This window comes from Mercurialis annua, linkage group LG5 (genome assembly GCF_937616625.2).
Source record: "Mercurialis annua linkage group LG5, ddMerAnnu1.2, whole genome shotgun sequence".
Taxonomy (NCBI): domain Eukaryota; kingdom Viridiplantae; phylum Streptophyta; class Magnoliopsida; order Malpighiales; family Euphorbiaceae; genus Mercurialis; species Mercurialis annua.
Genome location: NC_065574.1, coordinates 8783641 through 8810912, shown reverse-complemented (window position 1 = coordinate 8810912; position 27272 = coordinate 8783641). Strand labels below are relative to the sequence as shown.

Genomic DNA, 27272 nt, shown 5'->3' with positions numbered 1-27272 from the left:
TTTTATTAATCAAAATACTAATTATTAAAAAGTTAGGGACCTTTTTCACCTTTTTTCTGACTAAACCTAATTAAACGTAACTAAACCCTAATTAGATTAAAATCCTAATCTCCAGCCGGCACTGCCTCCTTTCATCGGAAACCTTCTCCCGCTGTTGGATCTGCTGCATCTGGGTTCGTGAGCTCGTCTTCAACAGCACAAACATCATTTCAAAATCAAATTATCCCTATTCAACATCAAAATCCTCCACAAATATAACCTACACAACTCTGTATAATCTAAACGAATTTTTCAATTTCATAATTGAATATAGAATGAAAGAACTGAACAATTTATTTCAATTTCATAACAAAAAAAAAATCAATTGTAGAAATCGAACGGCCGCCTCCATCATCTTCTACCATTCTCCCTTGCTGCTGCTACCGGAGGTGAAGAGTGATGTTGCTGCTACTGGAGGCGATGAGGGCTGTTGGTGCTCTAAATCAAAGATCTACAATCGTTGCTGCTGCCGTCACGCTGCTGTTGGCGTCACGTTGCTGCTGCCGTCACGCTGCTGCTGCCGTCACGCTGCTGCTGCCGTTCAACGCTGCTCGTACAACATTGCTGCCGTTCTTCTACCGCGAAACAAAGAAGACGACCATCTGGGTTCGTCTGCTTCTTTATCGATGAAGAAGCAGACGAACCCAGATGGGTTTGTCTGCTCTGTTGGGCTGAAGAGCAGATCTGGCGGCAGCAGCAATGAAGGTGGAAATGGTGGATGGAGGGTGGTGCGCAAAGGAGAAAATAATTTTTTTTTTAAAACAGAGAAAATGGGATGAAGAAAGGTAGGGTAGGAAAAAGGTAAAAATAAATCCCTAAAATTTTCTTTAAAAAATTAAATGATTTTTAAACTTTTAAATTTATAGGGTTATAATTGAATTTTGTAAATGATTATATGTCAATTTGAATATTAAAATAAATGTTAAGCATCTTTTTAAATATTTTTCCATTTCAAAATGGAGAGTGTAATACACTCACCGGAATGCGACTAGGTAAGGGCTGTCGAGGGGCTTTTTTGATACGAAAATGCAACTTTTGGGTTAATTTGTACCAAAAGCGTCGAGAATGACCTATTTGATATTTCGTGCCAAGTTGAGGGGGTGAATTGATCCTTTGTTCCTTTCGTAATGCTATTTCATTGATTAAAAAAAACTATAAAATCTTAACCCCTAAACTAAATAAAAAATATTTAAATTTATTTTTGCAATAATAAAAGTGAATGGACATTCTTAAAAATATTTTAGCAAAAGATAGCGGACCTAATTTTCTCTTTATTCTATAATCGGCCCATTTGTAAGCCCACTTTGGCCCTTGCTCAACCCATTTACATTACTATCGTCTTCTTCCTCATTAAACCCTAATCATAAACCCTATCAAACCTTCTAACTTACCGAGAAATTCTTTCTTCCCCCTCACCTTCTCGGCTTCCAAACAATTTTCTGATACAAATGAATTACAGATTCCAGAATTTGCTCGGAGCTCCATACAGAGGGGGCAACGCAGTCATCACCCAAAACACACAGCTAATTTCACCGGTAGGTAACCGTGTTTCCATCACAGACCTCATAAAATCCCAAACCGTAACCTTACCTCTCCAATCCTCCACCAACATCCGGCGAATCGCCGCCTCTCCAGATGGCACATTTCTAATCACAATCGACGAGAACAATCGGTGTCACTTCATCAACATTCCTCGGCGTGCGATACTACACCGTATCACATTCAAGGAAACTGTACACGACGTTAAATTTAGCCCGGACAGTAAGTTAATTGCTGTTGCTACCGGTAGATTAGTTCAAATTTGGCGGTCGCCGGGTTTTAAGAAGGAATTTTTTGCATTTGAATTGGTTAGGACTCTTGCTGATTGTGAGGATACTGTATTAGTTATTAATTGGAGCCTTGATTGTAAGTATTTGCTTATTGGGTCTAAAGATTTGACTGCTAGGCTTTTTCCCGTTGAGAGGTTGAATGATGGGTTTACTAGTAATAAGCCTTTTTTGTTTTTAGGACATAGAGATGCTGTTGTTGGTTGTTTCTTTGGTTATGATAAGAAAATTAGTGATAGGGTTGATAGGGTATATACGATTGCTCGCGACGGGTATATTTTTAGTTGGAGTTATATGGGTGATGATGATGGTAAATTTGATAATGGGGAGGATGATGGCTCCGAGCCGTTGTCGCCAGGGACACCGGAGAAAGATGGGGAAGGGGATTTGGATATGGATGGTGGAATTAGAAGGGTTGTGAAAAAAAGAAAGGGTTTTGAAGGGAAAGGTGGGAATGCTGACGAAAAGGTGGATTATTTGCATAGAGGGAAATGGAAATTGGCAAGGAAAGATGGGTTTATGCAATCTCATGCGAAAGTGACTGCTTGTGATTACCATAAGTTACTTGATATGGTGGTTGTTAGTTTTTCTAATGGTGTTTTTGGGTTGTATCAAATGCCGGATTTTATTTGCATTCATTTGCTGTCGATTTCGAGGGAGAAGATTACTACTGCGGTCTTTAATGAGACGGGGAATTGGTTAACCTTTGGTTGTGCAAAGTTAGGTCAACTTCTTGTGTGGGAATGGCGGTCTGAGAGTTATATACTGAAGCAGCAAGGGCATTATTTTGATGTTAATTGCTTGGCTTATTCACCAGATTCACAGTTGTTGGCTACTGGAGCAGACGATAACAAAGTGAAGGTAAACTGATTGTGATTATCTTATGTTCAGGGGCGTAGCCAGAAATCGAAATTAAGGGGGGCAAAATAAAAAAAAAATTCTATAATATACAAAATTTAAAATTCTATAATATACAAAATTCTATAATAATTGCCAAATAACATTATAAATGTTAAAAAACATTACGTGATAAATTTGTATTTTAAAAAAATTAAGAGGGGCAAATGCCCCTCTTGTCCACCATGTGGCTCCGCCACTGCTTATGTTTGTTTCTATGCTGTGCTGCATGTGTGTCCTTTGATTGCTGCGCTTGATCTTCACTTGAGTGTCCGCTAAATGTACCGGTGTTTGCTTTTTGCAGGTTTGGAATGTTTCTTCAGGTTTTTGCTTTATAACATTCTCAGAGCACACTAATGCAGTTACGGCTCTTCATTTTATGGCTAATAACCATTCTCTGTTAAGCGCTTCTCTTGACGGGACAGTTCGTGCATGGGATTTATTCCGATACCGTAATTTCAGGACATTCACTACCCCTTCGTCAAGGCAGTTTGTGTCTTTGGCGGCAGACCAAAGTGGTGAAGTAATTTGTGCAGGAACTTTAGATTCTTTTGAGGTATTTATTCTCATGTGTAATGGATTGGTTTGTATATCTGTCTCATCGGTTGCATGTACTGACGATTTACTTAATATTCAAATGAAATAGATATTTGTTTGGTCAATGAAGACTGGTCGTTTGTTGGATGTCCTTAGCGGTCATGAAGGTCCTGTGCATGGGTTGACATTTTCTCCTACAAATGTGAGTTCTTCTATATCATTATGCTCTACTGAGCTGTTAAGTATTACCTGAAGTAATTTTCCTGCATAAATTTACTCAATTAGCTCGCTTCATTTCACTTTATTATGATGCTTATACCGGATTTTTGCGCATTTAAGCTACCATCAAGTTAATGACCAGTATTTGTGTTTCCTAGTTAATGTCATTGCTATGAGTTATTGTTATTTACTGCCTCTTGAGGAACTGATGAGTTGGCTTGTCTCTCACATAGGCAGTATTAGCTTCATCATCATGGGACAAAACAGTTCGTTTATGGGATGTCTTTGAAGGTAAAGGTTCAGTTGAACCTTTTACTCACACACATGATGTTCTTACGGTAGTTTATCGCCCGGATGGAAGGCAACTGGCTTGCAGCTCATTAGATGGGCAAATTCATTTTTGGGACCCTGTAGATGGCTTGTTAATGTATACCATTGAGGGCCGCAGGGATATTGCTGGGGGACGCCTCATGACTGATCGTAGATCAGCAGCAAACTCAACTGCTGGGAAATGCTTCACAACCTTATGCTATTCTGCTGATGGGAGTTACATATTAGCTGGTGGAAGTAGCAAGTACATCTGCATGTATGACGTTGCTGATCAGGTTTGATTTCCTGCTACTTCGAAAATTCATTCTCCTTTTTTCAGCTGAGGATATTAAGTTATTGTTAAATTATTAGACTGTCCTATGTGATTTTTATCTAAAAGATCAGATTTGATTCTGAAAACCTTGCAAAATTATGCTATATGTAGAGTATACAATGGAGAAATAGGTTGCGCTACGAATAGTTTGGATCACAGAAATCTTTTAGGCTTTTGATGATATTTACAGATCAGTGGAATTCCAACTATTTTTTTTGGCCTGGGTCTTCCTAACATTTTATGCAAATAGTGAATGTAGAAAATGATTACCTTTACCGAAGAAAGTATCATTTTAGGCAAATTTTATGTTTTTTAATGTAAAGTTTTTTCTCTCTCTGATTCTGTATCTGCATACTAAAATTTGATTTTGGACGTGTATTTTTTTGGAATATTACTATATCAACAGATAATACATATCTATGCATTGGTTTATTTTTGTTCAACTCAACTTAACTAAGGTAGTAAGGGTACCATTTTAAACCAAAACCCGTACATCCTACTTCCCCACGCCGTTTTCAAGATGCTCATTATTTTTTTAGACAGTGGAAAGAGTACCCGCGACCTTCTCTCATATGTTGCATTGCCAAATCTTTCATTTAGTCCCTTGCATGAGAGTTCATATGTCTTCAAGACATGTTTTGTTTAGTTGTTATGTAGTAATATCTATTTGTTCCTTGTCCACAGATTCTTCTACGTCGCTTTCAAATAACCCACAACCTCTCATTAGATGGAGTCCTCGACTTTTTGAACTCAAAGAATATGACTGATGCTGGTCCCCTTGATTTAGTCGATGATGATGATTCAGATACAGAAGAAGGCGTTAATAAACAAGTGCGAACAAAGTTGGGCTATGATTTGCCAGGCTCTATGCCCAATCGTGGAAGGCCCATTGTTCGAACGAAATGCCTTAGAATTGCACCCACTGGGCGCAGCTTTTCTGCAGCAACCACAGAAGGAGTTCTAGTTTATTCAGTTGACGAGTCATTTATCTTTGATCCTACTGATCTTGACATAGATGTGACTCCGGAGGTATTTCATTCTCTTCAATTCCATTGCATTATCATACACAATGGTCATCTTCTACAAAAAGAATCAAAGGGTTGCATAGAGTTAGGGGGGGGACTTGGAATAGGACATCAATGGTGATTTCAGTTTAAAATCTATTCATCAAAGATTTAGACCATATAGTTCTCTTCCTTTTTATTCCTTTTGAAATTATTAAAATACAGTTGAGGAGTGATGTTTTCTCCCTTTTGAGTCCAGGTTTTTGTTTAAATTAATTCCTGTGCACATTAAATAAAAATTGAATCAATTGACCATCATCATCATCATCATCTTTATCAACCACTGCAGTTTGCACCTATTTGTTTTGCACTTCTATTTTTTCCGGCTAATGTTGCTTTGTTTCAATGATTGCGTCATTGCACAGGCAGTTGATGAAGCACTGAACGAGGATCAACCAAACAGAGCTTTGATTCTCAGCCTTCGTCTAAATGAGGATTCTCTAATTAAAAAATGTATTTTTTCCATCAATCCGTTGGATATACCAGCTATGGCATCGTCGGTTCCTTACAGATATCTTCAGAGGTTGATAGAGGCACTTGCTGATCTATTGGAAAGCTGTCCACACTTGGAGTTTATACTTCGATGGTGTCAGGTACGTCCTTGTAGAGTGTGTAAAATCCAAACAACCAAATCGAACCAATAAATTCAAATTCAGTTCGGTTTGATATTATAAAATATTTCAGTTTTTCAATTTGGTTTGGTTTTGGAAGTTAGTAAATTTTAGTTTACTTTTGGTTAAACCGAACAAAAAGAAGAACAGATCCGGTATACCAACCAAACTGACAGGTTTAGTTCGGTTTGGTTTGAACGGAATTCACAACAACATAGTATTGTATAATATTTTTACAGCCGGATTGGTGTTCTAAATCCTGATCTAACTGATGGGTTGTGATTGGTTTATGAAACAGGAGCTGTGCAAAGCTCAGGGTAATTCAATTCAGCAGAATTCCAGAAATCTTCTTCCATGTTTAAAATCTTTGCAAAAGGCAATTACCAGAATACATCAGGATTTGGCAGATACTTGTTCTTCAAATGAATATATGCTCCGATACTTATGCTCTGCAAGCAGCAACAAATGATGGATGCAACACAGATCTAAAACAGCAATTTCACATCCAGTTGTTTACTACTAATATATCAAATGTGGATCCAAAGAGTGGATCCAAAGACGGGCATCGACAAGCTAAAGGCGCGTATCTTACATTTTTTGGCAAGTGAAAGCAAGCAAGTCCAAGGAATCCTAACAGGTGACAATAGCTCATCATTTTCAAGATCGAGTGCAGCATCGGTTCCCCATTTGCTGACACTGAAGAGGATTCATGAAATATAAATTATAGGCAAATCGATGCATTTCTGTACAACACACCCTTGTATGCTAAAATAACAAAGTCCATTGAAATTTTGGGTTTTCCTTTTCCTTTTGTTTTTGCTTATTTATTTGAACAAAATATCCTTCTCTCATTGATTGTACTCTTTCCATTTTGCAGAGATTGCCTACAACTGTAGACCTGGGAAATGTATAACTATATTTAGATTAGATCCTAACATTACTAGGTCCACTTCAAATTCACTATTCCATTTAGATGAATGATTATAATTAAATGGTATTGTTAGTATTTAATATAAGTTAATTTAAATAAAGTGATAATTCATTATTTCAATATAAAAAACTATTTTGTATTGTATAAAAATAAAAAAGAATTTGAAGTGTTTAAAAGGTCGTCTATTGTACTGATTTATCTAAAATGCATATAAATTTAGATGAAAATAAAGTTAATATAATATTATTTTTATTTTGATAAATAAACAATTATATAAAACAATAGAATAAATTAGCATTTAAATAAATTTTGATTACATACTTTCCAAACCTACCAGATCGGTTCATTAACAATTGAGGATTGAGAATTATCAACCTTTCCAAACATCCAAACAAAACAATGAGCAAGGATGCAGGCAATATCAGGACAACAAAGTGATGCTGATCATTTTCTTATTTCAACCATATGTTCTTATAATATCTAATAACTACATGTTTTTCTTACTGTTTCTGAGCTCCTTACTATACAGCACGCCGCACATGGAAGAGCAAAATAAAAAGGCTTGCATTATTGTTGAAAACATTGTAAACAAAGTGTTAGATCTCTGTCTCACTGAAAATATTATTGCCGGAAACCAGATATATATCCCACAATCTTTCAGCACAATAGCAGAGAAACTTGAAAACCACATGACCCACTATCCACTTTCTGGTCGAAGGGATTAACTAATTAGACTTCTCATTGGCAGCAGCAGTGTCTTGCAGCATTTCCTTAAGCTCGCCGTTCTGCAAAGCAGCAAAGGTTAAATATCAAATCGGAGACATTTCGCATAGCATATTTGGGTTTCCAGATGAATTAGAATAAACAAATGCTTTTAGCATGAAAACTAACCTGGTGCATATCCATAATTATATCTGAACCACCAACGAACTCTCCCTTGATGAATATCTGTGGGAACGTGGGCCAGTTGCTGCACAAAAATATGATATTTATCAATTTCTATTAGGACCACAGCAGGGTTAAAGGGGCAGATCATTATCATGTTTCACACAAACTACACCTTGAGTATTTTAAATCAGGAGCAGTTGAGTTTTTGGATATGGAGCGGCTTGTCGGATGTCCGACCAGACATTGGTGAATATGGTTGCCACCTCATTTTGGTGAAACAATAGAAACAATGAATTAACCTATTCACAAAGATGAACCGCAATACATATGCAGATAGGCCACTTTAAGAAAACTCTTTATTTTTACTACTTGGATATATTCGTTTATTGTTTATAAAAAATAAATGTAGAAGACAGTATTCTTAAACGATAAAATTGTAAAACGACTATGATAGAAGTCATACTAACTCCAGACTTGACTCAAACTACTATATTATCCATATTTCAAAGGCAAGAAAAGAAAATACAAATGTATTGGTGCTTAGGAAATTTCCCCAACCAACAGGAGAAACTAATATGGAGTCGGAGTCAAACTCTGGCCTTATACTTCATTTTACAAAAAGCCATTGAACACTCGTGCACATTCAGATTATAGAGGCGCCTCACTTTCATATGATAACTCCACAATACTGTATAGAGAATTTCTAACTGCAACTACAAATTGATCTGAAAAAAAAAACAATTATATTTCACGTATGGTCCAACAACTATCAAGGAGATGAAAGATACTTGTAGCACCATCCTTATGTTGAGATTTTCAACTAATAAGAGATTCATGCTCCTGCATTAGACCAGTAATGCTAGTTCCTAAAAAAAGTAAAAAAAAAAAAGGCTTAATTCCTTTAGAAACCCCCACCTTGCATTTTTTTTTCGTTTATACCCTGACCTTGTAAAAACACCATTTGTACTCAATTTTGAGTTTTTATGTTTCATCTCTACCCAAAAGCATTAAATTGTACTTTTTCATTTGAAAAGAGTTTAAAACAATCCTTCATTTTTAACTTATATACTAATTAGATATTAATGTTATTAATAGTACAAAAATACCATCTTCTTCAAAAAATTAACAATAATAATAATTTTTTTTAATTATTTAAAAAAATATTTCCGAATTTTTTTTTACTTTTTTTATTTTTTTTATTTTTTTAAAAAATATTTCCGACAAAAAAATTAAAAATAATAATAATTTTTTTTTATTTTTTTATTTTTTTATAAAATTAAAAAAATTAATTAATTATTTGGATGTATTTGATTATTTTTTAAGTTTAAGGATTTATTTGTATATTTTAAAATAAAAAAAAAATATGTTTTAAACTCTTTTCCAAATGAAAAGAGTACAATTTAATGTTTTTGGGTAGGGGTGAAACATAAAAACTCAAAATTGGGTATAAATGGTGTTTTTACAAGGTCAGGGTATAAACGAAGAAAAATTGCAAGGTGGGGTTTTTTTAAGAAATTAAGCCAAAAAAAAAACCCATTTATAACAGATTTCCAAATAGAAAATATCAACCCATCAAGGTAATAGTTCTTCGCTCAGGGGACACATAATGCAGTTATTACTGCAGGTTGGTCCAAATGGAAAAACGTGGCAAGAATCAAAAAAATTAATCTATAAGAATGTAACAGTTACAGTCCTTATAACAAGAGTTAAGAAACCATAGAGGGTAAACAATTGCATGTAAATACCTGAATGATTTTACAGCACTTTTCAGCTCAGGATTCTCCAAAATATTCCTTGCACTCAAGGGAGTATCTACAAAAAATCATAGGATTTAATAAATCTCACACAAGCTCAAAGTTTAAAAAAGAAAAATTAAGACTAAAATCAATATACAGAGACCTAGAAACTGGCATTCAAAGACTAACCATGCATTTTACTCAACTTCTGGCAAAAACAAATGGAGCTGATAAGAATGATCCTTGACAAACCGACTAATTATGAGTTAGTACATTTTTTCTTCATTACTATAGGTATATACGCACAAACACTCCTGTTTAAAATCACCCCGTGACACTTCAAAGATAAGTTTCTACTAGTCATATTTGCAACGAATGGAAATATAATTTGCTATAATTTCCAAACCCTAGGCCATAGGCGACATTAGAGATTGAGAATCCTATTGCACTTCTATAGTTAAACTACCAAAAACACACCTCAGATGTAATTTATGAAAATAAAAAGGAAGCGATGTAGTATAAATTGAGCTTCTTCTTCACTGATCCATAGATCTGGAATCTGTAGTTTCTAATGCTCTATCCCAGTTTGCTTTCTAAGTCATGCACTGATTTTCTTTTTTTCTTTTTCCTTTTTTCAAATCTCAGAAATATAAGTGCTTTTATGCCTCTGCAGTCTGCACCCTTTTCGAGTACCATTCTGATTATTTATCTTTTTATTTTTAGTGTTTTTTACTCGACTTAACTATTTCTAACAATTATCACTAGTTGCACCTCGAACTTAAAACGCTTTTTTTTGGGGGGGGGGGGGGGGGCGCTACCATATCAGTATTATTCTTATGGTAATTGTGAAAAAGATTATGCCATTCAAACATTCTTTTATGGTTAAATAAGACTTCAAATAATCAAATATCCAACTCAATTAAATCCTACTCCAAAGTAATCGAAGTCAGTATATGCACAATTCTTTGTCCAATCCAAATAATTCTGGTTTCAACTTTCAAACAATAAAAAACTAAACACTTACTGTATTGTTTGAGTATTCTTACGGCAAGGGCGCTGAATCCACATTGAGGAACATCAGGCACCCCTTTCATGTAAATCATAACCGGGTTTCCTTTGACATCCTACACCACAAATACTCATTTCAATTAACATTCTACAAATTTAAAAAATCCCATCAATATATGTTTCCACAGAAATTCAAATTCACCTGTTCAACAATATCTTTTAGAGACAAGTCAGAGCTCTCAAACTTATTATTTGGCTGGAAATCTTCATGAGTGTCGGGATCTTTCGGTACAGTAGTTGAGTATCTCTGTACATTATTGTAAAAGGATCCAGCCACCTACAAAAAAACAATCCATAGCCAAAAAAAATTAAACTTAGAAAATTTAGAAAAAAAAAAAGCTGTTGGAGTCTTACATTTCTATTAGACCTGGCTGCAGAGAGACCTGTGATTCCCCTCGATAATAAATTAGACAATGGTTTTGCCATTTTGTTTTCTATCTGTTTGCTGAAACTATATGAAAAATTGATGAAGAAATCAAACTGAATGAAACCCTAGAGAGAAGGGGCTCTGGTTGTTACAAGCGAAACGGCAAGTCGTACCTTGCTTCAGAAGTGTGGCTTGGTAACTGCGAGAGCGAGGTTTAGAAGTTGCTAGTGAAAACTGGAAGGAAAAAGTATAGAATGTGATCTTAACTTTTAACCGTTGCTCGAGTTAGTACCTCAATTTCTCAAGTTGACACCTATGTCCTTATTAGAGGGCTGTAAACCAACCGAACTGCTCGTTTTCGGCTCAATCTCGTTCGTAGTATAAATGAATAAAGCTCGATCTTTATTTTATTTTATGTTATTTATTTAAAAAAATTGACTACAAATTTATAAATTGCGTCATATATTAATTTTAACAAAAATATCCTTATTACTAGATAATTAGTTTAATAAGTATATTTATTTTTTAGGCTTAATGCCTTAAAAAAACCCGACCTTTCATCTCCTTTTCAATCATACCCTAATGTTGGAAATTTGTCAATTTTACCCCATTTTGCATTTTTTTTCATTTCAAATGTATCCTGAAGTATAAAATTGACCTTTATTTATTTGACAAAATTTCAAAAGAATTCTTCAAAGATGATCAATTTAATATAAAAAGTTAATTTAATGCAAAAAGGATCAATTTAGAGAATTTTTGCCAAATAAAAAAAGGTCAATTTTATGCTTTACAATACAATTGAAATAAAAAAATATAAAATGGGGTAAATTGACTGATTTGCAACGTCAAAATAGGATTGGAAAATGAATGAAAGGTCAGAGTTTTTTAAGACATTAGGCCTATTTTTTAATTTGATGTAAAATATTATAATCTTAAATTTTAGTAAAGCTACATTATTTTTAATTAATTAAAATATAACTCTAAAAATGACACATATTTTCTTCCTTCGTCTCTGACATAACATATAGTCACAAACAATATAATTTTGAGCTGCCAGTGTTGTTTCCTCCCGCCGCCGCTGCCAGTGCTGTGCCTGTCCTTTCCGCCTTCCACTTCCATATTTTTCTCTCTTCTCCAGGTAACGTCTCATCTATATCTCTCTAATTTATTTCCTTAATTTATTATTCCGTTTCCCAAATGTAATTTCCTTAGCTTGGACTTGCGTACCGCTACTCCCGCTTAGGGTTTCTCTTTTATTTTCATCGTTGATTAGGGTTTAGCAGTACACCAAATATATAATTCACTTTGGAATTTAGAATAGATTGCTATAAGCTAGAACTGCTCTTTTACCATTACACTGTATTTGGCATGTCCTTACTAAATAACAAAGGTAGTAAAAATGATAGTTAAAGTTAAGCGCACACTCGCACTTCAATTTTCGCTGCTAGGTTTTCCATGATTTTAAGGATGACAAACATTTGACAGCAGTTATTGTTTGTGGTTCAATAGATTCTCCATAGTTGAATACAATGAAGATCAGCAACACCGGGGAGAATGTTTCCGTGAATGATAATGACGAGACTGAACTTGCTGGAGAAACTGGGAGTTTACCGACAAAAGGTGTGATAAACTTCATCTTATGCTCTTATTGCTTTCCTGCATATGTGCTCGGTGTTGCGAGTTTTTTCTAGTTTTTAACGTGGATTGGTTTAGTTTTTCTTTTACATTTTGTCTTTAACTTATTTTCTCTGCTTTTCCTATACCTACCAGCTCCTCCATCTAGTTTTAGTTTCTTTATCCTCCAATCTCGTGTTTTATTGTTCAAGATAAAAATTCTGCCATATGACTGGCAAGATACATTTATAAATACAACTTCTGCTGCATTTCAAGTTCCATTGACATTGGGAAAATCTTGTCATTGCAAATTTCACTGGTTGGATCAACATTTTCCTCCCTAAAATGTAATGTTGTTGGTTGTCGTAGAATATACAGGTCATGTGGCTCTTATGATCCTTCATAACATTGTATTTAGGAACTTGTTTTTTTTGGAAAAATTAGAGTTACACTTCCTTGGTAATTATTCTTGAAAGTCTATTAGGCTGAAGAATAATGAAACATCAAACAATCAATTTTGGTGAATATCTGATAATTTTTCTCATCAAGTATTATGAGACATGCCACCATCAGATGCATCGGTGAAGTTAATTATCATGCGAATTAGTTTGAACCTTGGTCGTAACTCTATTAAAAGCTGTTCAAAAATCTGAAATTATGCAAATTTAACCTTTTGCCTTGACATGTAAGAAATAGTGTTCATTTCTCTGCTTAATATATTGTGCAATCACAATGTCGTCTTTATGTTTTGCAATAGCTATCTTTGGTAAAGTCTGAGTGTTTGTTCCTCATAATAGTGTGGTTATTATTTCTGTAGATTTCGATAATTTGGAATCAGAAGCAACACTGACCTCAACCAAAAAGGTAAAACGAAAGAAGAAACGAATTGCATCAGAAATGGAGCATTCATCTGCAAGAGATATAGATACTGGTAATATTTTCTAAGAGTCTCTTATAACCAAATGATCAATTACTAACAGCACTCTCGGAAGAGCAGCCGGTAAATATTTCCTTTTCTTGTTTGTCTATGAAAAGTATGAGAAATGAGTACATCAATCCTTGCTTCTTTATAGATTGAATGTGCTCACTGTAAAATGACAGTAGCAAAAAGTTTAGGGCCTAGCTCTGCCATTTTCATTTGTCCTTTGGTTGTTACTATCCTTTCCATTCATATAAGAATTTATTTATTCCAATCATCTTCTTCACTGCCGGCCTGTACTTCAGCAACTTTATGGTCTTGTCATCTTGTTTCATTTTACAGTGAATTACGTGTCCTACTTTTTCTGGTCATTCTCTCTCCCTTGACGGTTATTCTCCTCTCTGGTAGAGATTATTTAATTGAAGATGTTGCGACTTGTCTTTACCTTTTTTTTTAAAAAAATAAAACCTTTCATTTAGATTAATTAGATTGGATTTGTGGATGCCCTGAAATATACGATGAACCGCTATAAATATAAAAAAGTTTGCAGGACGGGGTTAAGTTTCATTACCAGTTCGACATCATCTGTTATGTTCCTTCAGCTTTCTTGTATGCTAATTTCTAAATATTGATAATCCAATGTTACAATGTGTCTCCTTTCCTTTTTCACTTATTTCTTTGCATGACTTGGATGCTGAAGTAAAGGCTAGATGCTTACATCTGTTGTGCATTTGCATTGATGATATTTGATGCAGAAAATGGAGAGGCTATGGATGGAGTTCTTGTTGAAGATGTGAATGAGCCAACAATGGGTGAGAAACTTGCAAGTTTAAATTTACAAGATAATGATAAAATCAAAGACCAAGAAAATCCAGAATCAGGTCCTCTTGCAAAGCCACCAAGCGCCAACTCAGTTAACATTCTTCTTAAGCAAGCATTGCATGCTGAAGATCGTGTTCTTCTACTAGATTGCTTGTATGCCCAAGATGAAAAGGTGTTTTTTTTTATAATGGAAAAGATAAATATATTCTTTATTAGCAATTAGTACTTGCTAGGTGCACCTTTATATCCATGATGGTTTCCTAGGTGTTTAGTTTTAATGTAATTTTTTTTTTTGGTTTCCAGGTTATTGCAAATTCAATTTCACAGCTTAATCCATCTGATGTTCTCAAGCTTTTGCACTCGCTCCTCACGATAATTGACTCAAGGTAAACAATTTGCTATTAAACTAAATGTTCCCTCTTCAGGAAGTCAAGATTCATTAGAATAAGAAGCAAATAATTTAGTTTGAGTTTGACAGCTAAAAGATCATGTCTCACATGTTTCCTTATTGCAGGGGAGCAATCTTGGCATGTGCACTTCCATGGCTAAAAAGTTTGCTTCTTCAGCATGCCAGTGAAATAATGTCACAGGAGTCTGCTTTAGTTTCCTTGAACTCTCTATATCAGGTGAGCTCATTTCACTTAGAAAGAACTTAATGAAGCAAGTTAGTCGCAAGTAGAGAGCTCATAGTACATTTTTGTAGTATACATCCATCCAAATACAAATTTTATCTTTATAGCAGTAATGCACATTGTGTTTCATTTGATCCTTGCCAAATTTTCTTTTCACGTATGGGTTGATGGTTTTTAGAATGAAATTTTACAAAATTCATAGATTTATCCATAGAGCGTGAACTCTATGAATTTAAAGATTATACTTTTTGGATTGAACATAAAATCAATGGTTTTGTAAGAATAGTTTTTAAATGAAAAAATATTATAACAAGCTATCACCCATAAAAATAATGGATTTAGAACCTTAAAAATGGAAGAATTGTGGAGGATGATGGATTTTGATAACTTTTTTGATTGATTTTATTTTATTTAATTAATTTTATAGAACTCGTCATCTGAAATCCCTCAATCCAAACTGTGTTTTAATGCTATTGCTACTTAAAAGTGTGTCTTACTGTACCACAGCTTATCGAGTCTAGAGTCTCAACTTTCCAGTCAGCATTGCAACTATCGACTTGCTTGGACTTTCTCTATACAGAGGTATATATATATTTTCTTCTCGCAACAGTATAATTACTCGTGAATGTAAACCTAACAATGTGCTTTACTCATGGGTTATGGTCTTGTATGAACAGGTTGTTGATGATATGTCAGAAGAAAATGAAACAATTGTTCCAGTAATTTTTGAGGACAACGACGAAAGTGAGGATGATGAATCTGAAGAGGCCATGGATACCGATCAAGATAGTGAAGAAGAAGCACCTTTGGGTGGAATTAGTGATCTTGAAGAAGGTGACGAAGACATTAACGAATGATTATTATCGAAACAATCGGTAAAATGCTTTAATATATGTATGATAGTGTCCTAATTATAAGGCAGGCTCAACATTCTGTCTTATAAATGTGAAGGGCATGCACATTGATGTGCAGATTTTGATGACAACCCTTGTTTCTGCTGATCAATGCTCTAGTAGAACACCAACTTTACTACATGCAGCTGTTGTAGATTTTATATCCTTTCATTTGGTTGTGCTGAGTAATTTGATAAGCAAAATTTTAGCTCTCGTCAAGATGTGCTCATGGTGTGCATAGGCTTTGACTATATGACTATGACTAGATTTTGATATGCAATTTACCATCCTGCTCTCAAGAGTGCCAAACACAACAAAATTCATTTATAGAGCATCCATTATGCTTGCTCGGGACTAATTATAAATAAGCCTAATCACTCAAAAAAAAACCCACCTTGCAAATATGCCTAACGTAGGAATTTCTCTAATAGTGTCTTTCTGTGTCAAGTCAGCAAATTTCTGTGATTTTTCTAATTTTGTCATAATAATATTTAAATATAATAATAAATAAGGACAACATAGAGAGAAAATAAATAAAAGATGAATAGATTTATTATTTTGGGAGGAATAAAGTCGAAAATTAGACTGAGGGCAAATTATCTTTAGAGCTACAAACGAATCAAGCAATTCAATATTCATCTTGATTAGAGTTCGATCCATATTTTTTTTGTATTCTAAATGAATCAAATTTAAATTTAATTTTATGAACTACTCGCATTTAATCATTCATATTGAAAAACAACTCGTTTATAAGCTCGTTTAATCATTTGTGAACGAACTCGAGCTTGTTATATATGAGTTTGATAAAAAGTCCGTAATTTGACTCGCATAGCTCGAGTAAACTATTCGTAAACCAATTCATATTTAAACTCGATCATGTTAAGATGAAATCTAATAGATCACACGTTTAGATCATACGTTCACAAACTCTCATATTTGATGAAATATAAAATATAAGTTTTTTAAGTTAGGGCAAGATTGTCTATTTTAAATATAATTACGTTATTTATCATCTTATATATTTTTGTTGGCTATTAATATTTTAGATAATTGTTGATTATATTTATTTTTAATATTTATAATTGTTCTTTGATATTTATTCGTATCAGAAATATTTGATATGTATATTTGAAAAGTCAATTTTTCTTTAATTTATGCATATCATATTCGTTTATTTAGCATTCAAGCAAACATAAGCTCAACTCTTTTAGCCTTTAAAAGAAGGAACACGAGCTGCACGAACATAACATTATAAACAAGAAATGAACACCATGCATAACCATCAAGTAAAATTAATTAAATTATAAAAAACAAATTAGATTATTAAAAATTATTTTTTATTTTATTTCTTTTCATTTCAATGATACAATTTATTTGACTACAAATATTTTTATTGTAAAAGATAAGATATTACTCTGAAAACAATGAAAAGGGAGCTGCTTTTGAATTTTGTTTTTTCAAAAGAAAAGAGTCGATATTAAAACGTTACAGGATTTTTATTCAGAACAAATAACATAACAGAAAAATAAATTAATTGTAGATAATATGTGAAAAAAAAGAACATAAAAACACAAGCATAAAGATGAACAAAAACCAAATCCAAGCACAAGTAAAACACAATAACAAAGCACTTATCATAATGGCAGCAATTCATAACAATCTGCCTACAGAGACCCTTTATTTTTTACAAAAGCCAACACATAAATGGCAACAGGTCTCAAAATAAACAAGAAAAACGCATTAACAAGGAACTAAAACATAGCAAACAAATTTAGCTCCATTACATAATTAAAACTTGGTCTCCTTATAAGTTGTAGTGTGATGCTCATGACCAGTGACCTTCTCCTTATCATCCTCATCATGATGAGCCATACCGAACGCGCTCTTCACAGTTTCACCAGTTTTTTGGGCCATATGTTTCATTTTGTCCCCAGTTTCCTGCAACACTCCCTTTGTCTTCTCTTTGCCTTCGTGCGCTGTTTCTGCGGTTCTGTCTTTGGCCTCGTGAGCCTTCTCGGCCGTCTTGTCTTTCGCATGCTGCGCAGTGTCGTAGGTCTTGTCTTTCGCATGACGCGCCTTGTCGCCCATCGTCTCACCGACTCTGTTTCCCCTCTCCTGCGATTGAGATTCAGTTTTATTTTAGTATACTATAAACAACCAGAAATATGTATATATGCTAGTCTATAGATTGATGACATACCTCAGCTCGGCCTGTGGCCTCACCAGCTTTGTAGTACTGATCGTGAGATGCCATTGTTCTGCAGTTGGAAAGTATCTAGCTAGCTTACTTGAAATGAAAGATTTGAGCAGGTAATTTGATGTAAATTGAGAATACTTTGCAAGTTGATGATGATGGTGAAGGGGGGTATTTTGCATGATGAATATTTATAAGGATATCAAGATTAAATTTGATTCACACGTGTCCTTCTGGTTCGACACGTGTTATACACGTGCCTTGCTTTTGTGACAATACGTCGCTTTGTTGTTTTGAAGCGGGAGTTTCAGAATAATTCCATAAAAATCTAAAAAGAATATATATTAATTCTTTTGCCACAGTAAAAAAAATGTATTTTCATTTTATTTTTGCTGAATTTTTAAAAACTGCTACACTTTTTTGTGAGTTTGAGCATGCTAGAGGTTAGTATATTTTTATTTTGTGAATTAATGAGTATTATGTGATTGTGGCGATTTTAAAAAAATTACCTAAAAGTACAAATTTAAAGTTTAAAAATGACATTGTAATTGAAGACCATAATTGAAAGTGAAATCAAAACAAACTTTACCTTAGGAAAATAAAAATTATAGAGATGTTGAATTTTTGAAAAGGCTTAACCCCTGAAAAAAAAGAGAAAATTAGGAAAAATACTCTCTTTTTGAAAATAATATAATTTCCTACCTCAATAAGAAAAAGATAGAGAAAATACCTCACCTTTTTAATATATTTATTTTTTTACTCTAAGACATGTTTATATTATAATTATACCTATTTATTATTATCATTTTACTCTAATCATACTTATTCTACTCTAAGTGACATCTGTCATTTTTTTCTTTTTTCTCTCTTTTTCTTTCTCTTCCTCTCTTTCTTCTCCCTTTCTTCTTCTTCTTCTTCTTTACTGGTTCTTTTTTTTCGCCATTTTTTTTCTTCTTCTTCAATTTTATTTCTTTTTTTCTTCTCTATTTTTTTTCTTCATCGCTCCTCTGTCGCTCCGCCATCGCTCCGCCGTCCTTTCATGTTTGATTTTAGCAATTTTTCCTTAATTTGTGGTGATAAATACGATTTATTTTAACTTTCAGATGTAAATAAATTACTCTTTAATTTTTTTCAACTTTAAATCTAAAAATCTGCATAAGAAACGATGTTATGATGAAAAAAATAATTCTCTGCAAAAAAAAAACGATTTTCTGCAAAAAAACAGCATCTGATTATCATATAATTATCACGGCATTATCATATCATTATCATAAAACTGAAGAGAAAATTATTTTTTTATAAAAAAAACGTCTGATTATCATATGACTATCACTACATTATCATGGATGATAACGTACGTGAAAATAAAATTACAAAAAAATTCATGATACCAGTGATAACCAAATGATAATTAAATAGTGTAGTTATGATAATAGTATGATAATATGATACTTATATGGAAAAAATATATAAAAATTATGATAACGAGATGATAATGTGAAGATAATAGTATGATAAGGTTCTTATTAATAATAAAATGATAATAGTATGATAATATGATACATGCATGGAAAAAAATTATAAAAAAATTATGATAATGAGATGATAATAATCTGCCACATACGATACTAATAATGGCATGATAATAAGATGACAATGCAATATGATATATTGATAATTATATGATAAGTTGAAACTTTGATAATCATATGATAATATAACACTGTGATAATCATATGATAATATGATACTAGATGATAATGAAGTATGATAAGGTTGTGATAATTGGATGATAACGTACGTGAAAATATAATTATAAAAAAATTAATGATATCAGTGATAACCAGATGATAATTAAATAATACAATTATGATAATAGTATGATAATATGATAGCTATATGAAAAAAATACATAAAAATTATGATAACGAGAGATAATGTGAAGATAATAATATGATAAGGTTCTTATTGATAATAAAATGATAATAGTATGATAATATATATGATACCTGCATGAAAAAAAATTATGGAAATTTTTTTATAACGAGGTGATTATAATCTGCTACATACGATACTAATAATGGCATGACAATAATTATATGATAAGTTGAAACTATGATAATTATATGATAATGTAATACTATGATAATCATATGATAATATGATACTGTGATTTTGTCTAATATTATCCAGCTGTATCATCACATTATCATATAATAATTTGCTACATATTGTACTGATAATGATATGATAATAAGATGCTAATTCAATATAATACAAGATAATTACATGCTAAGATGAAGTTGTGATAATCATATGATAAGGTGATACCGTGATAATCATATGATAAGGTGCTAATGTGATTTTGTCTTATATTATCCAGCAGTATCATCACATTATCATATAATAATCAGCAATATATGATATTAGTAATGACATGATAATAAGATGACAATGCAATATCATACACTAATGATTAAATGCTAAGATGAAGCTGTGATAATCATATGATAATGTGATACTGTGATTTTTTATTTAGTTCATATAATTTTTGAATATGCTATTCATCAATTTTTTTTTGAATATGCTATTAATATAATAAAAATTTAAATAGTAGTATATATTTTTAAATTAGAAAATATTTGATAATACTGAAATAAATGAAAAGAAAACGTTTAATTTATTTAGTAATGTGTAATATTTTAATTAATAAAGAAAAAAGAAGGAATAAAAAAAGCTGAAGAACAAAAAAAGAACAAACAAAAGGAAGTTTAAATCTGGAAATAATTTATAGTGGGCACAACAAATAAGATGCGTCATGTCACGAGAGAGAGGAAGAGAGAGAGTGAGAGAGAGAGAGAGAGAGAGAGAGAGAAAGCATGTGCATCATGTGGAAAATGTGTCAGAGTAAAATCACAAACATTTAAATAAGAAGAGTAAAATTATAAATATATTTAAACAGTGATGTATTTGTATTAACTTTTCCTTATTGAGGTATAAAGTCCTATTATTTTTATATTTGAGGTAAATTCCTAAATCTCTCGAAAAAAAACTCCACCTTTCAACCCCTATTCGTTTGCATCCTCACCTTTCAAAATTTCCAATTTTACCTAAATTATCACCTTTCATTTTCAATTGCACCCTAGAAGTATTAAATTGGGCTTTTGTCACTAGAAAAAAGTTGAAATCGATACTTTATATTTTAATTTATGTTCTAAATAGTTCTTAATGTTTAAATGTCAACAACAAAATCATATTTAATGAGATTTTTAATTGATTTATATTTTATATAAAAAAATTTAACTTTTAAATTTTTAGAAAATATGGTTTTATTGTTGAAATTTAAACAGTGACGACTATTTAGAATATGAATTAAAATATAAATTATCGATTTGAACTTTTTTATAGTAAAAAAAGGCTAATTTAATACTATTAGGGTGCAATTGAAAATGAAAGATGAGAATTTGGATAAAATTAGAGATTTTGAAAGGTGAGGGTTCAAACGAAGGAGGTTTGAAAGGTGGGGAGTTTTTCAGGGGATTAGCCTTTTGAAAATTATGATCTTGCACTTCCTTCACATATTATGTTTCCATTTCAAGTGAGCTAGAAACTCAGACCTTTAGAAAAACAGACTTTATCTTAAGAAAATAAAACGGTTCAATAATCTTTTTCCTACTTTGTATCCTGGAGCACTCATATAACTAATGTTCACGCAACGTCAAAGACTTGGCATTGTCCAGTTTGGAATTAGAGAATAGGATTAGTTAGTTATTCTCGGAGTTCAGATAAAATTCAAACCGCAACTTCTTTGAAAGTATGATTTTTGCCCCCTTCTTTCTTACCTTCTTCGATCTCGTGTATTCGTTGGGTTTCAAGATATATACCTTTTAACCTTTTGGACTATAATTTATTTTTAGTTTTGCTGAAAACAATGCCTCTTATTATTATAAATGGCTTTTAAATATAAAACCATTCATATATACTATTTTTTATCTAATTAAATTATAATAAGTCCATAATTGTGAGACCAAAAAGGTTCTCTATTCGGGTTTGACGTATATTTTTAGGAAATTGAAAATCCTATACTTATGCTTTTGAGTCAGTAGGAAAATAAATTCAGACTCACATTTAAAAACTCCTCCTGTTTTAAAAGCTCAGAATATTTTAAATTTCTATACGAACCCAAACCATTTAGAAGAGCCAGAATTTCACAACATATACTTCTTCACTGTTAGGACATGAAGTTACATATTTATCTAAAAAATAAAAATATTTACAGTTTTTTAACACGAAAAAATTAAAAAAAACCTTACATTTTTTCCAGATTTATGTTTTATACTCTCGGTATTTAAAATAATGATTTTACTTTGTTATCATATAATAAGTATCATTATTATATCGATATTATATATTTCTATAAAATTATTTTGATTTTATTCTGTTATCATATAGGTATCATATTTTTTTATAAAATTATTTAATGTACTTTATCATATATTATCATAATATACTTTACCATAACAATATCATAATATTATTATATATTATCATGATGTACTTAATCATAATTTTATCATGATCTTATCATACTATTATCATAAATCTTATCATACTAGTATCATAATTTTATCTATCTATTATCATAACCGTATCATACTAGATGGGTTATAAACATTAGGGGTTATTGAATTTTAATTTAATATCAAAAAGATACTCGGGATAAGGTTAGTATATTTTAATTTAATGATAATTGGTCAATAATTTAATAAACATGACCAAAAAGGCTGACGTAAAATCCAAATACGAACCATATTACTTCTTAATAAGTAGTCCACTCACATTTTTCATGTCATACCCGTATATTGGTTCCGCATCAATTTTTTTGGTCAAATTTTTTTAAATATCAACTAGTGACAACTAGGGTTTTTTCCCAAATAATTCCTACAGAAAAAACTTATTCCCAAATGGTGCCTGCTGCTTGAATCCGCAAGTCATACTTGCGGATTCAAGCAGCAATCCCCTTAATTAATATTAAGGGGATAATTAACTGATTCCCACATGGGAATCAGTTATGATTCCCGCATGGGAATCAGACATGTCTGATTCCCATGCGAGAATCAATTTTGATTCCCATGCGAGAATCAATTCTGATTCCCACATGGGAATCAGACTAAATGTATCCGCAAGTATGACTTGCGGATACATTTAGATATATTTAGCACCCGGGTGTGCATTTTCAGCACACCCGGATGCCACACTCTTCTTTTAAAAAAAAAAAAACCCTTTCAATTCATTTTTTTTTTTTGAAAATCCTTTCAATTTTTCGATTTAAATTTACAATCCTATAATTTACAAATATCGGAGCTAGGCGTTAACGACGGACAGCGTATCGGAGCTAGGCGTTAACAACGGATAGTGTATTATTGCTTGTGGACTACAAGAGGTTAGTAAATATTTTATTTATTTTAATTTATTTTAATTTAAATATAAATTGTTAATTAGATGTTAATAATTAATTTTGGGTTGATATTTTTAGAGTATTTATTATAACTGTGAATATTTAATTTAGAAATTAGTCAAATAAAAAAAAATTAAATTTTTTAGTATGTTAGTTTAATGTTTAAAAAATTAGAAAACACTAATTGTGAAAATTATTGATTTATTATATAGAATTTGTAATGTAAAATGGTAAGTATTATCATTATTAAATAAAATTCTAGAATCAAGTATAATTTAAAAAAATGGTATGATTTAAAGAAATTAGTATAATGGATAATAATAAAAATTAATTACATTTTAGTAAAATGTTAGGGATTAGTAATTTTTAGAAAAATATTTGTATTTTATTTAACTTTTAAAAATATTAAAAAATTATAATTGTTAAAAGTGAAATTATTTTTATATTGTTAGTAAAGTATTAGAAATAATTGTTAAAATTATTTAGTACTAGTAAAATGTGATTAAAAGATGCTTTGTATTTGAAATGGTTATCATAATTTATGGACAAATATTAAATATAGATAATTAATTTTTTGTTAAAAAATGTGTAGTAATGTCAACACTCAATGTATCCTTTCTAATATGGTTCGATGGGCAAATTGTAAACTCCCCCCGTGGAGTAGAATATCACGGTGGTTGTCGAGTGGAGATGCCACTCAGTGAACGAATGAATTTCGATGAATTGGTTAACATTTGTAAAAGAGCAGTTTGTAGCGGACCGAACTCTACTAACTCAGAAGTGGAGATTACACAAATTTTATTCAGACTGCCTAAATTTGTAAGGGGTGAAGTAGATTCGTACGCACTCTTTTAGAGGACGGCGTCGACAGCCACGCTGTCACGACCCATTTTCATGAATCGCGACCGGCGCTAGGGTATGGGTAATGTAGTACCGAAACCCGTAGCTAGCCTCCCATATAAAGCATAAACACATAAACCTGCAGAAAACCAATGCTCGGGGGCAACCGAGACTTCAGCCTAAACTAGCAGTTATAATAATCAACAATTAATATAACATGCTTATTCAATTCTGATTCTAAAATAGATTTATCATAAACCGATATAAATAATAAAACATGCCAAAGCAATATAACCAGTCGAACCAATCCGACAAAATAAATAATAATAACAAGGACGTCTAGTTACTACTGCGGTCTAAGAATAAAACAGTTTTACAATTTTATTAAAATAAAAGGAACCTCCGAGGGAAAGTAAATGCGGAGATCACCAGACTCTCTCAGATAATATCCCTGGGGAAAATTGGGAAAACAACGGGGTCAGATATACTGAGATGAGTTCATACCACTATCTACATTTATTAAGTGGAAAACCTTTAAAAACGTTTAAAACATTTAATAACGATATTACGGATAATAGTTGGAACCCTAATCCACAATTCTAAATAATAATCATAATCCAATAGGTCTGGTCCCGAGAGCTGAGCTACACCGAGTTACCACTGACCACACTTATACCAGAGTCCCGAGAGCTGAGCTACACCGAGTTACTCTACCTGGTCCCGAGAGCTATGCTCACACCGAGTTACCACATTTCCATAAACACCTTACCCAGATCAATACCGGTGCGCACGCAGTCCTAATGATGCCCATTAGGTAGCACGTTCCAACTAAGAGCCATAATATAAAAACAGTTCGAAATATACGTACAGTATATATATTTAATATTAAAATAACAATTTACTTAATAAAGCGGTAAATAGTAAATATAAACTCACAGCTTGCTAATCCACGTGAAATACCGGCAAGCAACTAACTCTGGTTCGCCTCAGAAGCACGAACAGTAGACGAGTCTAGACAAATAAAATAATTATTAAAATCAGACCCTAACTCTAGAGAGTACTAGACACCACATAAGACTAGCACAATTAACACGTAGTAAATAAACAATCCAAAATAACACAAATATAAACAAAAGGTAATAAAGCCCAATTAATATAAGTCTATTGAGTTCCCGCTTAAAATCCAATATATAAATATTATTTAAAAACTTTAAATAATAAATAATTTCCAAATAGTGGGCTAGCCGAGTTATCATAAACTACCAAGCTAACCTCACTTGTCGAGTGACCCAAGTCTAACCCGACTCAAAACAATTATCAAATATAAACCCAAGTTTATATTTATAATACAATTTAACAAAATAATAATCCATTTAAAAAGCGGAACTCAATAACTTCAATTCAAAATAACCCAAGTTACAACCCCAAAAACTTAGTTAGATAAAACAAATAAAAATTCAGGGACCAAATAGTATTTTAACCAAGTAGGGACTAAATGGTACTTTTTCCAATTAGGGGCTAAATTGCACTTTAGTCAATTTGATAACCGAAATCAATTTAATTGCTTTTGTTTATAATTAAAACCAACAATAAAGTTATTAACCAAAAATCCACTTAATTAAGTTATAAATAAGTTTAGGGGCTAAATTGTAATTTAGCCAACTTTTGACAAAACGACATTTGTAGGCAAATATAATTATCCGAGTAATTATATTAACTAAATTTATAATAATAATCGTTTTCAATATTTAACTTATAATTCAAAATAAAAATCCAAATCATTAGTAAAGTTTAACATTAAGTATTCATTTGATTCAAACAAAACAATTGGGTGACCAAAGAGGATATTTGACCACCATCCCCAATTCAAAAGAACAAACCCCGCCCACCTAAGATTCATAAGGCAAACTTCATTTTCTTAAGCTACTGCCATTTTTATCCGGGATTTAACTTTCAAAATATAATCAAATACTTAAACTCTACAATCAATCCATATCATAAATCCCAACCTAACAATAGTTTGAATTTCAAAAATCATAAACCACATAACAGTGGTAGTCGGGGAAAGACATAATCATGGAGCCGAGATTTAGTTCCGCTAACCCATCAACAAAACAACGTTTTAATTCAATAACAACTAACCATTCAAGAGTGATTTATGATTCAATAAAGCAACAAAATCAAGACCAAAGCAATTAAGGGATTCGGCAGAAACATAAATCCAAGAACAGTATATAGCATTCCTAAAACGGATATCGTACGGCGATTGAAACGAGATCGACGGCGTACCGTTCAGCGAAAATGAGGTAGGGAAACGTAGCTACGCGAGTCTAGATCGTCTGGAATCAAACGGTATCAATTTCGATCTAGAAACGAAAGAGAACGAACCAAATTACGCAATATCGTTCAAAGGTAAAAATCTGGAAATCAAGAATTAAGAACACTTACTGAACAGCAACTTTGGAGGATGATTACGGATTCGATACTCAGCGAAATGACAAGCGGAAAACGGCTAGGGTTTGTTTGCAGCGTGATGAAGGTTTTCTGTGAAGAAATCGACTTTAAATAACGAAGGGAAGTGAGCCGAAAATGAGATCGAACAGGGCCGGATGGAAGGGTCCAAGACCTGTTGCCATTCACGAACGGGAATGGCCTTTTCTGGCCTGTTCCCGTTCGAGAATGGGCCTGTTCCCGAACGGGAACAGGCCAGAAAAAAAAGGATTCCCGTTCGGGAATTCCAATTCCCGAACGGGAATGAGTAAATTCATTTTTTTTTTTTATTTTTAATTTAAAAATAAACTTGGTTAAACCAATAAATCACACCCAAACCAAACAACTCGAACCAAGCCACTAATATCGAGATTACTTCAAAACGACCGGGAAAAATGTCGGAAATTAACAAAAATAAATTTAAAATTTTTACGGGATATTACATTCTCCCCAACTAATTAAAAATTCGTCCTCGAATTTAACACGACACGTAAATCACATCAGAACAACACGTAACACAAGTAAAACTACAAAAGTCACAGAAAATCAAGATATCGTACCTCACGGAAAAAGAAAAGGATAGC

At 32.4% G+C, this 27272-nt stretch overlaps 4 protein-coding genes across 5 annotated transcripts; 2 read left to right on the top strand and 2 right to left on the bottom strand.

Annotated features, from left to right (window-relative positions):
- The first annotated feature begins 1386 nt into the window (after positions 1-1386).
- LOC126681325 (periodic tryptophan protein 2) lies at positions 1387-6785 on the top strand. The gene is made up of 7 exons (XM_050376864.2): positions 1387-2726; positions 3067-3318; positions 3409-3501; positions 3752-4123; positions 4846-5190; positions 5591-5818; positions 6135-6785. The coding sequence occupies exons 1-7, from the start codon at positions 1488-1490 to the stop codon at positions 6303-6305; spliced, it is 2700 nt and encodes an 899-aa protein (XP_050232821.1). The 5' UTR covers positions 1387-1487; the 3' UTR covers positions 6306-6785.
- Positions 6786-7188: 403 nt separating this feature from the next.
- LOC126682955 (monothiol glutaredoxin-S15, mitochondrial) lies at positions 7189-11042 on the bottom strand. Of its 2 annotated transcripts, none has more exons than XM_050378747.2 (6): positions 10814-11038; positions 10602-10736; positions 10416-10515; positions 9401-9467; positions 7659-7737; positions 7189-7552 (listed from the first exon to the last, which is right to left on the bottom strand). In XM_050378747.2, the coding sequence occupies exons 1-6, from the start codon at positions 10883-10885 to the stop codon at positions 7493-7495; spliced, it is 513 nt and encodes a 170-aa protein (XP_050234704.1). In that variant the 5' UTR covers positions 10886-11038; the 3' UTR covers positions 7189-7492. The 2 variants fall into 2 exon arrangements, with proteins under 2 accessions (XP_050234704.1, XP_050234706.1); XM_050378749.2 differs by lacking the exon at positions 7189-7552 and adding an exon at positions 7828-7918 and having other exon boundaries at positions 10814-11042.
- Positions 11043-11830: 788 nt separating this feature from the next.
- Positions 11831-15919, top strand: LOC126683301 (uncharacterized). Its single transcript, XM_050379152.2, has 8 exons — positions 11831-11964; positions 12336-12446; positions 13258-13371; positions 14115-14353; positions 14485-14567; positions 14696-14807; positions 15321-15395; positions 15491-15919. Exons 2-8 carry the CDS (start codon positions 12356-12358, stop codon positions 15668-15670), a joined length of 894 nt encoding a protein of 297 aa, XP_050235109.1. The 5' UTR covers positions 11831-11964; positions 12336-12355; the 3' UTR covers positions 15671-15919.
- Positions 15920-17316: 1397 nt separating this feature from the next.
- On the bottom strand, positions 17317-18057 carry LOC126682665 (late embryogenesis abundant protein D-7). The gene is made up of 2 exons (XM_050378403.2): positions 17907-18057; positions 17317-17821 (listed from the first exon to the last, which is right to left on the bottom strand). Exons 1-2 carry the CDS (start codon positions 17958-17960, stop codon positions 17495-17497), a joined length of 381 nt encoding a protein of 126 aa, XP_050234360.1. The 5' UTR covers positions 17961-18057; the 3' UTR covers positions 17317-17494.
- Between the last annotated feature and the right edge of the window lie 9215 nt (positions 18058-27272).